Source organism: Erpetoichthys calabaricus, chromosome 10, assembly GCF_900747795.2.
Source record: "Erpetoichthys calabaricus chromosome 10, fErpCal1.3, whole genome shotgun sequence".
In the NCBI taxonomy this organism is placed as follows: Eukaryota; Metazoa; Chordata; class Cladistia; order Polypteriformes; family Polypteridae; genus Erpetoichthys; species Erpetoichthys calabaricus.
In genome coordinates this window covers 160,837,104-160,849,847 of record NC_041403.2, presented here as the reverse complement: position 1 = coordinate 160,849,847, position 12,744 = coordinate 160,837,104, and the positions used below count along the sequence as shown (strand labels likewise).

Below are 12,744 nucleotides of genomic sequence, written 5' to 3'. Positions count from 1 at the left end.
ATACTATGCTCATAATTTACATATTGTTTATTCTGTGAGTTTGCTGTATGATGGACTCAATGCAGTCTGAGGTGAGTTCCTGCCTTTGTCTCCATGCTGCCAGGAAATAAGTTTGAGATTAATTTATTTCTGTAGCGATCATACCATTAGCAATACTAAAATGGCTTTTTTAAAGTGTGTCCTTAATGATCATTGACTCTCTTTTACTCCTTAGTGTGTGTTAAACATATATGGTATAAGAGTATATTGTACACCGCTAAAAGCATGTCCTTAAAGATGATGTTCATTTCTAGTAAAGTAAAGTTTGTTGCACATGTTGTCTCTTTGAAATTCCACATACTTTATCTTGGATTGTAGCTTGTGTGAATAAGTTGTTGCCACCCCACTTTTGTGAAATAATGTCCAGCCACACTTCACAATGTGTAAGTAAATAAAGGATGGCAAGCAATACAGCCATGATCTTGATTGCATTTGTCTGCTTATCTGAATGGAAAACTGCAGCTTGGTACAAAATAGCCCTCACATCCAGCCGGCTTCTTTTCAGAAGCAGAGTAGGTGAAATCACACCTTGCATCTTATTCGTCTTACTCTTGCTTATCATGTTGGTAAGGATGATGTGTCACATTCTCCATAATGGCCACGAAGGAAGATGGCTAACACATTTGTGTAAATGAGAATTTGTACATTCTCAACAATTTGTGCGTTACTTTCCGAGTCTACTGAATTAGGACTCCTACTACAACCTTGTACATGAGTTGTTGATATACAATTTTTAAAGGAGGAGAAAAATGATTTGGAGACCTTCTAATCCATTAGATTATATTTGAAAGAGCATAACTGCTAAGTTTTCATGATTGTTTATTTAACTGGGTCTTAGGATGTGAAGTTCATTTTAAACAGTTGTACGGTAAATATGTATCCCATGGCTTATTTAAGACTACGTAAGGTGGATGCTGAAACACTTAGTGTTTAACCCGATATTCATTTTTGTCCCATAACTTGACAGGTGCTGTGATAAGAAACTGTGGATGAAAATTGATTTGAGCAGGTGCCGATCTATCAGCCCTCAAGCACTCAGTGGGATTATTAAAAGACAACCAATCATGCTTGACCTCAGCTGGACCAACATCTCCAAAAAGCAGCTTGCTTGGCTTATCAATCGCCTTCCAGGTAGGCACCTTTAAAGCATTGTCTGCTTGAATATGCCCCCTTATTGATGGGTTCTGGCTTCTGATCTACCCCTTTAAAATAAAAATCTTGTGTCAAAAGCATGTTTAAAAATTCATTGACGTTTGTTTTTTATGTTACAGGTTTAAAAGATTTGATCCTTGCTGGTTGCACTTGGTCTTCTATTTCAGCTCTCAGCACTTCTAGCTGCCCTCTCTTACGAACTCTTGATTTACGATGGGCAGAAGGGGTGAAAGACTCTCAAATACGAGATTTGCTAACCCCGCCAGGTAAGACTACATTGTTTTAGAGGGCGGCAGGTGGCTCTTTCAGTTCTTTGACGTTATCAATCATGTGACTAAACGAAAATAGGAAAGGTTAGTTTCTGTGTAACAACAAAGCAATGCTTCACTGTCTCTGATGGGACCAAGTCTTTTCACAACCAGAACTCTGAATCTATTAAATTAATAAATTAGTAAATGTTTTAATACTTTAGTTTAAAATGTAGACATACAAAATCATATATTCTGGATTTCTTTACATTTCATTTTGGTTGTGGGTGTGTCACTAATGATTCTGGACATGCTTAGGTGATGCTAAGTTTTGCATCAACTGGTTGAGACCAGTTTTATATTGAAAAATATGCTGCCTTCATCTGTCCTAAGCCTAGAATTGCTGTAGTGTATACTGTAGTTTAACTATTTGTTTTCTGTTAATGTCTTTATAAGGACTTTGTATCATCTATTCTAGTAGAACTCAAAAGTTAAGTTTCCTTTGATACTTTCTCAAACAAAAGAGTCAGCAATTTAAAGAGTTATCTTGTATATTAAAGTATAACATCCAAATGTAATACGTGAAATGTGGACAATGTCATTAGTGTAGCATATCAGAATTGTCTTTTCACATTAATGTGACATCTACAGATTATGGAGTAGCTATAAAAAAGCTTGTTTTGTGCCCTAGATTGTACAAATTTATAAAGCAAGAACACCGCTTTAGTCAGCGTTCAGCCCCTTCATAGGCAGACATCAACAACGTAAGTTTTACCACACACTGCTACCCAAAAAGAATTTGGGAGTCTACAATTTTTTAGCAGTTTACTAGCTGAAATACCCAGTGTTTTTTTTTTTTTTTTTTTTTTTTAATTGTTTGAGAAAAATATAATTTAAAAGAGTAAGGCTGGGGACAAAAGCAACAGGGGCGGAGTGGGGCCCAAACATAAAGAATGCTGACAGTCACCTCCAGTTTGCCCTCTGGTGGTCGTTCAGACAGTCAACTGGATGGTAACATGCATACAAGAGTGCAAGATCACCCCCCACCCTACCCAGATGGGGGGTGGGTTAGGGTTGATTTCACCCTACAGTATTTTTAGTCGACCAATGAGAAATACAATACAATACAATAGTTTATTTTTGTATAGCCCAAAATCACACAGGAAGTGCCGCAATGGGCTTTAACAGGCCCTGCCTCTTGACAGACCCCCAGCCTTGACTCTCTAAGAAGACAAGAAAAAAACTCCCAAAAAAACCTAGTAGGGAAAAATGGAAGAAACCTTGGGAAAGGCAGTTCAAAGAGAGACCCCTTTCCAGGTAGATTGGGTGTGCAGTGGGTGTCAAAAGAAGGGGGTCAATACAATACAATACAGTACAGTACACAGAACAGAACAATTTCTCAATATAGTAAGAAATAAAAAATATAAATTTTAGAAGTACAGAGAAGAATTTAACAGTAGATGATATATCCCATAATAAGATTTGGATTTGTATAGAGTCCTGGAGACCTCATCCTTCAAGCTGCCTCCCCCATTTGGCCATTCCACAGCTGAAACAGTGCTGGGCCAGCCAATCCGATGAAAGGACCCCTCTCTCCCACGATTCCTGCAATCCTCCATCTGGGATGACTTTTCCTTAGGCAGGCAAAACAACTTGGCAGGTGGGCCGTGGCACCAAGTGCCACATTTGAGTACCGAGAAGAAAAACAGAATAAGTGAGGGTTAGTATATAATTATAACTGTCATGTTACTTATGTTTAAGTGCTAATGACTAACAACAGAGATACAGTCTGTACAGTTAATCAGCAGCTCTAGTCAGGATATGCTAAACTGAAGTAGTGAGTCTTCAGCCGGGATTTAAAAGCTGAGACCGAAGGGGCATCTCTTATAGTAGCAGGCAGACCATTCCACAGTTTAGGGGCCCTGTAACTAAAAGCTCGACCTCCCACTATTATTTTATTAATCCTTGGAATCATAAGCAGACCGGCATCTTGAGATCTTAATGTGCGCTCTGGTTTGTAAGTCATGATAAGTTCAGACAAGTAAGCCGGACCTCGACCATTTAATGCTTTATATGTTAAAAGAAGGATTTTGAAATCTGCCCTAAACTTAACCGGGAGCCAGTGTAAGGATTTAAGAACTGGAGTTATGTGTTCATATTTTCTTGTTCTTGTAATAATTCTCGCAGCCGCATTTTGGATTAACTGGAGGCTGTATAAAGAACAGTTTGAACATCCAGTGAACACCGCATTGCAGTAGTCAATCCTACTAGAGATAAATGCATGAATTGGTTTCTCAGAATCCTGTTTATTTAAAAAGCGCCTTAATTTCCTAACATTTTTAAGATGGAAGAAACATGTTTTGGACAACTTTGTAATATGCGCTTTAAATGACATGCTAGAGTCAAAGATAACTCCTAGATTGCGGGCTGATTCAGTAAAATTGACTGGGATTCCCACTGAGTTAAATGATGACAAAATATTGTTGTGATCAGCATCATTCCCTCCAACAATTAACATCTCTGTTTTATCTGTATTTAAAGACAAGTAGTTCTTATTCATCCACTCCTTTAATTCACTAACACAACTAATTAAAGACAACATTGGAGAAACTTCATTTGATTTAAATGAAAGGTATAACTGGGTGTCATCTGCATACGAGTGAAAATTAACATTATGTTTCCTAATGAGAGATCCCAGTGGAAGCATGTACAGTGAAAACAGTAAAGGTCCCAGTACTGAGCCCTGCGGGACACCATATTGAACTTCTGTGTATAATGATGGGGTACTGTCAGCACATTTCTGTACATATTGGAATCGATTTGATAAGTAAGAACTAAACCAAGCGAGCACGGTGCCTGTAAGCCCAACATCATTTTCTAGCCTGTGCAGTAAAATAGAATGGTCGATGGTGTCAAATGCTGCACTTAAGTCCAACAACATAATTACAGTGGAGTTTCCTTCATCAGAGGATATCAGAATGTCATTTACAACCCGTGTTAGTGCCGTTTCTGTACTATGACCAGTGCGAAAACCAGACTGGAATTTCTCAAATAAATTGTAATGCATAAGGTGTGTCTGAAGCTGACTGGCGACTACTTTTTCTAGTATTTTAGAGAGAAACGGTAAATTTGAAATAGGCCTATAATTATTTAGTATATGTGGGTCAAGGTCTGACTTTTTAAGTAATGGTTTAATGACTGACACTTTTAGTGTATCAGGTACTGTGCCATGCAATAATGAACTATTGATAATGTTTAGGATAGGCGCTGCAAGAACATCCATTGCACTTTTTACTAGTTTTGTTGGCACTGGATCTAGGGAACAAGTAGTGGGCTTCATTTTAGAAATTAAATTTATGACTTCCTGCTCAGTTACAGGATTAAAATTACTAAAGTGCTGAGTGCAATGTGAGACAGGGTCTGCTAAGCTAATATTTGGTTTGTACTGTGATGCAGAGATCTGGGATCTTATATTTTTAATTTTCTCATTGAAGAAGTTAATAAAGTCTGTACTGCTAATGTCTGTTGGTATTTTGCACTGTTGATCTGAATTTCCATTTGTTAATTTAGCCACTGTTCTAAACAGTGCCCGAGGATTTTTATTATTGCTATCTATTAATGTAGAATAATATTCTGACCGAGCTTTAAAGAGGGCTTTTTTATATTTATTAACACTCTCTGTCCATGCAATTTGAAAGACCTGTAGCTTTGTTGTTCTCCATCTGCGTTCCAGTTTTCGACACTCTAATTTAAGAGCTCGAGTGTTTTCATTAAACCAGGGAGAGTTTCTATGTGCTTTGATCACTTTTGTTTTAAGGGGAGCCACTGTGTCCAGAGCATCTCTCAAGGTCACATTATAATGTGATGTTAGCTCATCTAAATTGTTTCCCGTGTTTACATTTGATGTTAACTGATCTAAATGGTTTTCCACAATTACACTCGACTTACTCAAAGTATCTATAAATTTTGAAGCAGAATTACAATCTAGATGTCGCACTGTCTTTGTTTTAATCTGGGAGTGTGTTGGCAAGGGCAGGACCAAATCAAATGTAATTAAGTTGTGATCAGAAATAACTTCATTTAATGGAGTAATAATTAAATTTTGAATTTCAACTTTGTAAGTTATAATTAAATCTAATGTGTGGTTATGATTATGAGTTGGACCTTTGACATTCTGACAAAATCCTACTGAATTTAACAAATAAGTAAAACATTTGCTAAAAGTGTCAGTTTCCACATCAATGTGTACATTAAAATCTCCCATCAGTACTACGTGATCATAATTTATAGCCAAGTCAGATAAAAGGTTGCTAAATTCAGACATGAACAATGAATACGGCCCTGGTGGTCTATAGACTTGCACTATAATTGTGTTGGAATCTGTTTTAATATTTAAAATGAATGCTTCAAAGGATGTAAAGTTGCCTAAATTTTTAGAAGTGATTTGCATTTTGTTACAATGAATTATTCCAAGGCCCCCTCCTCGACCTGAATCTCTAGACTTATGAAGGAACGAGTATCCATCTGGTGACGCCTCAGCTAGGGGGACAGTGTCACATTTACTAAGCCAGGTTTCAGTGAGAAGACACAGATCAGATTTTGTACTTAATATAATATCATTTACCAAAACAGCTTTAGTGCCAAGAGAGCGAATGTTCAATAAGCAGCATTTAAAACTGTATGCTTCTTTCTGAATTGGTGATATACTTTTTGTTTTAATTTGTAGTAAATTTCTATTACAGATGCCCCTGGTGGAGGGTCTGGTTGTATCCCTTGGTCTAATTATACACCTTATGTTATGTACCTTATGTGTTCCAAGTTTCATGAAAATCGCTCCAGCCGTTCGGAGGTGATGCTGGAACATATACACACACACACACACACACACACACACACACACACATATACATTAACTTTTTTCCATCCATCCATCCATCCATCCATTGCCTCCCGCTTATCCGAGGTCGGGTCGCGGGGGCAGCAGCTTGAGCAGAGATGCCCAGGCTTCCCTCTCCCCGGCCACTTCTTCTAGCTCTTCCGGGAGAATCCCAAGGCGTTCCCAGGCCAGTCGAGAGACAGTCCCTCCAACGTGTCCTGGGTCTTCCCCGGGGCCTCCTCCCGGTTAGACGTGCCCGGAACACCTCACCAGGGAGGCGTCCAGGAGGCATCCTGATCAGATGCCCGAGCCACCTCATCTGACTCCTCTCGATGCGGAGGAGCAGCGGCTCTATTCTGAGCCCCTCCCGGATGACTGAGCTTCTCACCCTATCTTTAAGGGAGAGCCCAGACACCCTGCGGAGGAAACTCATTTCAGCCGCTTGTATTCGTGATCTCGTTCTTTCGGTCACTACCCATAGTTCATGACCATAGGTGAAGGTAGGAACATAGATCGACTGGTAAATTGAGAGCTTTGCCTTGCGGCTCAGCTCCTTTTTCACCACGACAGACTGATGCAGAGCCCGCATCACTGCGGATGCCGCACCGATCCGCCTGTCGATCTCACACTCCATTCTTCCCTCCCTCGTGAACAAGACCCCGAGATACTTGAACTCCTCCACTTGGGGCAGGATCTCGCTACCAACCCTGAGAGGGCACTCCACCCTTTTCCGCTGAGGACCATGGTCTCGGATTTGGAGGTGCTGATTCTCATCCCAGCCGCTTCACACTCGGCTGCGAACCGATCCAGAGAGAGCTGAAGATCACGGCCTGATGAAGCAAACAGGACAACATTATCTGCAAAAAGCAGTGACCCAATCCTGAGCCCACCAAACCGGACCCCCTCAACGTCCTGGCGTCCATTAACTTTTTTTATAGATAGATTTACATTGTTTATTCACTTTTGTGGTTTACTTTTGGTAACGTAAGATAGATTAAGCTACTCTTTGTGTTTCTTACTTGGGAGCCTTTTATGATGGTAGTTTTTTGTTTACTGTTTTGATTATGCAATGAATGCATCTTTACTGTAAGATCTCACTGTTATTGTTTGCGTGGTTGAAAAAAGTAGCATAAAGAAACTCTAAAAGGTTAAAAATACACACACACAGACACGCCAAACTTTCATTGGACTTGGACAAAAGTCTGAGACAGAAGGAATTAAACTGATATTATTCATCCATTAGCTTCTGTTTTCTCGCCTTTTAATCAAATTAGGCGTCAGTGATAGCTAATGACTCTCATAGCAACATAAGGTGCAAAGTGGAAACCACTCTGGATAGGACAACAGTCCATCACATGGCGCACACATTCACTTGGACTTACTGGGCCGGTTTAGAGTCGCCAATTAATATGATACAGAATTAAAACCTGTGCAAACTCTGCAGACCATGTAGGTCTAATAACAACCACCATCCTTCTAAATATAAACAAGAAGGTACAAATACTGTGCCAACAGAAAATACAGGGACCTGCTACAGAGTCTAAAGAGGCAATTGTTCTTAAAGAGAACCTTTTTGTTTTTTTAAGGTTTGATTATTTACTTTGCTCAGAGCACGCTGTTCACTGTTTTATGCAAGTGGGGAAAAAATCCTTTCAGTTATTGTACACCTTTCTCTAATTGAGGCTCTCTGCATCATCCCCTAGTTTTAATACATTTAGAAATATAGATAAAAGCATGAAAAAAAATATTTTTTGAAACTGGTTAAGATTCTATTTTTTTTTTTTTTATCAGTTTTAGTAGTGTGAGTAATTATTTGCTTTTCTGTTATGATCTGTGTGCTTGTAGTATGAACACTGTGGTTTGTAATGCAAGTACCCGGTTTTGGACTTTGTTGACAACAAACTCATTACATCTACTACAGCGAACGTTTGTGGCAATGACATGAAAAGGAGCAAAAGTAATTTTAGATGAATAAACTCATTTACACTTTAAAAACATTTTATTTATTAAGTACTTGGTTTTATGTTGCTTGTAAAAATTCAATGTCTTTAAGTTTAGTTAATCTGTGATGCACTTGTTTCGTAATTACAAAATATTGTCTCCTTGATTATTGTGTCGGAAAAACAACTCTTATTTATGAAATGTGATCAAAACTTGGTTCAGACTCTGCCCCATCATCCCTTCTACTCCTTGGGCCAATACATCAACCTTATATACTGTATATCTTGTATATAAACGTCTACGCATGGAAGTGTGTGTGTCTGTCTGTCCGGCCCAGATGTGAGAGGCGAAGTCGGGGTAAGGGCTCTGCCTCCGAGGATGTGCAAGCAAGGCCAGCATGTCAGCAAAATGAAACCTCCAAAGAGAGTCACTCATTTAGCCACTAATACAGAAGCAAGGCGAGCACATCGGCAAAGCAGTATCCCTTGTACTTTTCCTCCTGCCGCAAATACAGAAGCAAGGGGAGCACGTCGGCAAAACGAAACCTCAGAAGAAAGACAGTTGCTTAGCCGCTAATACACAAGCGATGTGAGCACATCGGTAAAGGAGAGAGACGCCCAGAGTAGTTCCGTTTAATTACCTGACATCTCTACATTTCAATTTTTTTTTTTCTTCAGACGATTTCAATAGTTTATAGGACCCCGGGCTTTTTACAGCACTGGCTTACACAGCTAGTAGAGGGTGTCCCAAAATTCACGCAAGATTTCAATTTGGTGCCATTTGTGCGGTAAAGTGTTGCCAACGAAAAAAAAAGACAGCGTGACAGTTCACAGTTCAGGGTTATTAAAAATGGAGCGCTACACGAAAGAACAACGCATTTTCATTGTTGAGCAATATTTTAAAAATAATGGTTTGGCAGCTACAGTTTGCAATTTTCGTACAAAATATGGTCGGAATAGTGATTTAACTTCATCAACTGTGAAGAGATTAATTAAAAAAATCAGGGACACTGGATCAATTAGTGATCTTAGACACTCTGGCCATCCTTCAAAAAGTCGTTCAACACAAAACATCGAAGCAGTTTGTGAGAGTGTTGCTGAGAGTCCAGGAACATCAATTCGGCACCATGGTCCAGAATTGAACATTTCCAGAAGCTCTCTACAGCGTATTCTCATGAAAGATTTGCATCTTCAAGCTTACAAAGTTCAATTGAGTCAAGAACTGAAGCCTACTGACCACACACAGCGAAGAGAGTTCGTTGAATGGATTTTTGGAACAACAACAAGTGAATGCCGATTTTTTTGAACAAAATCATCTTCAGTGATGAGGCTCATTTTCATCTTGATGGCTTCGTTAATCGTAAAAATTGTTGCATTCGGGGTTCAGAAAATCCACAAGTGATTGTTTGAAGTCTAAGTTTTATGCCATCAAGCCCACAACCACCCATGCCTTGAAGGAGGAAATTGAGCGCTGTATCAACGAAATTCAATTCATTTATGCAAAACGGTCATGGAAAAGTGCGTATGTACCAGCAAAGCCATGGAGGCCATTTACCCGATATGCTATTCCATACATAACCCTATACTGTATACTTTATGAATCAATTTTTACTTAAAAACCTGTGTTCTCTATCAAAATTACTTCTTACGTGAATTTTGGGACACCCTCTATAAGTGTGTGTGTGTTTGTTGACATTTTATTTTTGTTCCCAGTTTTGTGTAAAATCTTTAACCCCTTGTAGACGATTATCTCGAAATCGCTTCAAACTGCTTCTGTCGTGAATGCAGCCAAGGTGGGGTATGTATCCTGCCAATGCTGGTCGATGCGTACTTGATATGTACCAAGGATCGTATTGGAAGCACTGGTCATGCCATCTAGCAGTCGTAGTGGAAACTACATCCGCCTGATGGAAGCGAAGTGTTGGCGTGGCCATGCACATGGATTTTGGCTGCTAATTTCGAGAAATTGTCCAAATTTGAGGAAAGTTGTGCTAAGATAAAAATACGTACCAGCTTATTGTTTGCTTGTGTGCTATATTCAAAGTAACAATCTCCACTTAATTTAGCATCTGCTTGACAGCAAAAACAAAAATCATTTTTTTATGTAATTGTAAATAAATTTAGGCAACAAGGAGTTAAGCATTTATAACATTCTAATATCAATCACCACATGGCTTAATTTCCTTTGACTATTTGGTAATGAGCCCCACATTCTTACTGAATCTGTTTTTAAGCATGAAACATTGTGTTGATTTCAATGTGACTGAAAGGGATCCTGTCCTTTAACTATTTCCTTCTTTTCTATTTATAAATATTAAAGGTGCAGACAACCGGAGCAAGCTTCGTAATATGGTGTCTTTCCGCCTAGCTGGTCTTGAAATTACAGACGCCACACTTCGCCTGATTATTCGACACATGCCCCTGCTGGCTCGCTTGGATATCAGTCACTGTACCTACGTAACTGACCAGTCTGTGAACCTGCTGACTGCTGTGGGCTCATCCACAAGGAATTCTCTCACAGAGATCAACCTGGCTGGTAGGTTTTTGTTTAAAGCCTTCACTTTCCTCTTGTGTGTCCAAATATTTTTATGTCAATGTGTGCAGCCTTCCTCACGTCTGTCCTTTCCCGTTCACAGGCTGCAACAAGCTAACAGATCAGTGCCTAGTATTCCTCAAGCGTATCTCCAATGTGACTCTTATTGATTTGCGTGGTTGCAAGGGGATTACACGGCGGGCCTGTGAACAGTTCATTTCAGACTTGTCCATCAACACACTGTACTGCCTGAGTGATGAGAAGTTAATCCAGAAGATAGGCTAGTGACGAGCCATGGACAAAGGACTGCAAGAAAAACTTGCTTTGGTTTATCTCAGCAACTCTGTTACCAGGACGTTGAACTGTTTCACAGCAGCACCCTGCAGGACTAGAGACTTTGACAGACTAACTGCTGGTGCCACTGTCTGTACATATATATAAATATATATATTTTTCCCTTTTTTTTTTTTTTTCTTTTTTCAAAAAAGTCAAATTTTGACATTTAAAAAAAAAAAAAAAAAACTTTCTAAAGTCACTTATGAGCGCAAGGGTTTAATGAGCTTGTTTGTGTGTGAGTAGCTTGAACAATCACTTCCTTTGAGTTTCAACCCAAACAAATACACATTTAGAGAAAACGGGGCAGAGGGTTAGACTACTGCTTTATTCTTTTTTTTTTTTTTTTTTTTTTACACAAAAAAAAAAAAATTTCCTTTCAAGTCCTGTCAACGAAGACCGAACTTCCATATTTAAACATATAGTTTGCCATTTGCGTTATCATGGAGCTGACATACTGAGAGGGAATGGTTGCCAGGTGGGCAGTACCACCGATGTATGGTGTGTAGCTTGTCAATAAACCCGTTTCTAAAGCATTGTGTCAGACAAATCATTTCTGCCTTAACCCTGGAAAACCAAAGCTTCAAACTCCCACCAGTATCCGATGCAAGTAGGAAATACAGTTTAATAAGAAATGCTGGGTGGGCTGCCACAGATTAACATTATATGTACCATGGAGAAAATGATGCTTATTGGACTGTTTTTTTTTCAGCAGACATCTCACAAGTTTGCCTGGTTGTTTTAAGTAGTGTGGTGTTTTGAGTTTCTCTAAAACTTTTTTCAAGTCAATTTTCTCTCTACAGCGTACTGTTTCAGGAACCCACACCAGGTTAAGCTGTTTCTGGTTTGAACAATAAAAAAAAAATAATAATTGTTCAAGGCTGTGTCTTGTCCTTTGACACCTAACATTGGTAATCATGCAGTATTGAAACAGAATTTGTACAAAGTCTCCATCTAATTATCTCCAGTATTTACAGGATCGAAATTGAGAGCAGTGGGAAATGGATCAAATCCAGTCTTTTAAGACGTGAATATAGAAAACCGGACAGGAGAGGAAGCTGCCTGATCACAAACACCCGTGACACCAGCTGTCCCAAACATTTCGGTGCCCAGAAATGAGGGGAGCCAAACAGAAAAAGTGTTGTGCGTCCAAAATGTCTGCAAATCCCCTTAAATGAAAGTCTGCCATGTGCACTTCAATCACGATGTCTGTATTGTTTGACTTGTAATTTTAAACTGGGGGAAGGAAATCAAGGAAAAATAGTTCTTTGTACCAAACATTATTAGGTGGCGCAGTGGTAGTGCTGCTGCTTTGCAGTAAGGAGACTATGGAAGAGTGTGGGTTCACTTCCTGGTTCCTCCCTGTGTGGATAGCGCTTTGAGTACTGAGAAAAGTGCTATATAAATGTAACAAATTATTTATTATTATTAGGGGCAGGGGTGGGCAATGTCGGTTGTGGGGGCACACTGTGACTGCAGGTTTTTGTTCCAACCAGATTCCTAATCAGTGACAACACCTGATAGCACTGATCTCATTTAATTAGCTCATATTATTTTTATTTTACATTCAGAAAAGCACAGCAGCATGATTTTTACATGTATAAGACATGTAGAAATATTTTT

General features: G+C 39.2%; 1 protein-coding gene across 1 annotated transcript in view; it reads left to right on the top strand.

Moving 5' to 3' along the window:
• Nucleotides 1-11,655, top strand: part of kdm2ab (lysine (K)-specific demethylase 2Ab) — a 99,631-nt gene extending 87,976 nt beyond the window's left edge. The window contains exons 19-22 of the mRNA XM_028812285.2: nt 1,007-1,170; nt 1,311-1,457; nt 10,576-10,791; nt 10,892-11,655. Coding sequence (XP_028668118.1) covers nt 1,007-1,170; nt 1,311-1,457; nt 10,576-10,791; nt 10,892-11,073 — 709 coding nt within the window. The 3' untranslated portion in view covers nt 11,074-11,655. The remainder of the gene's footprint in view (nt 1-1,006; nt 1,171-1,310; nt 1,458-10,575; nt 10,792-10,891) is intronic.
• Nucleotides 11,656-12,744: the final 1,089 nt, after the last annotated feature.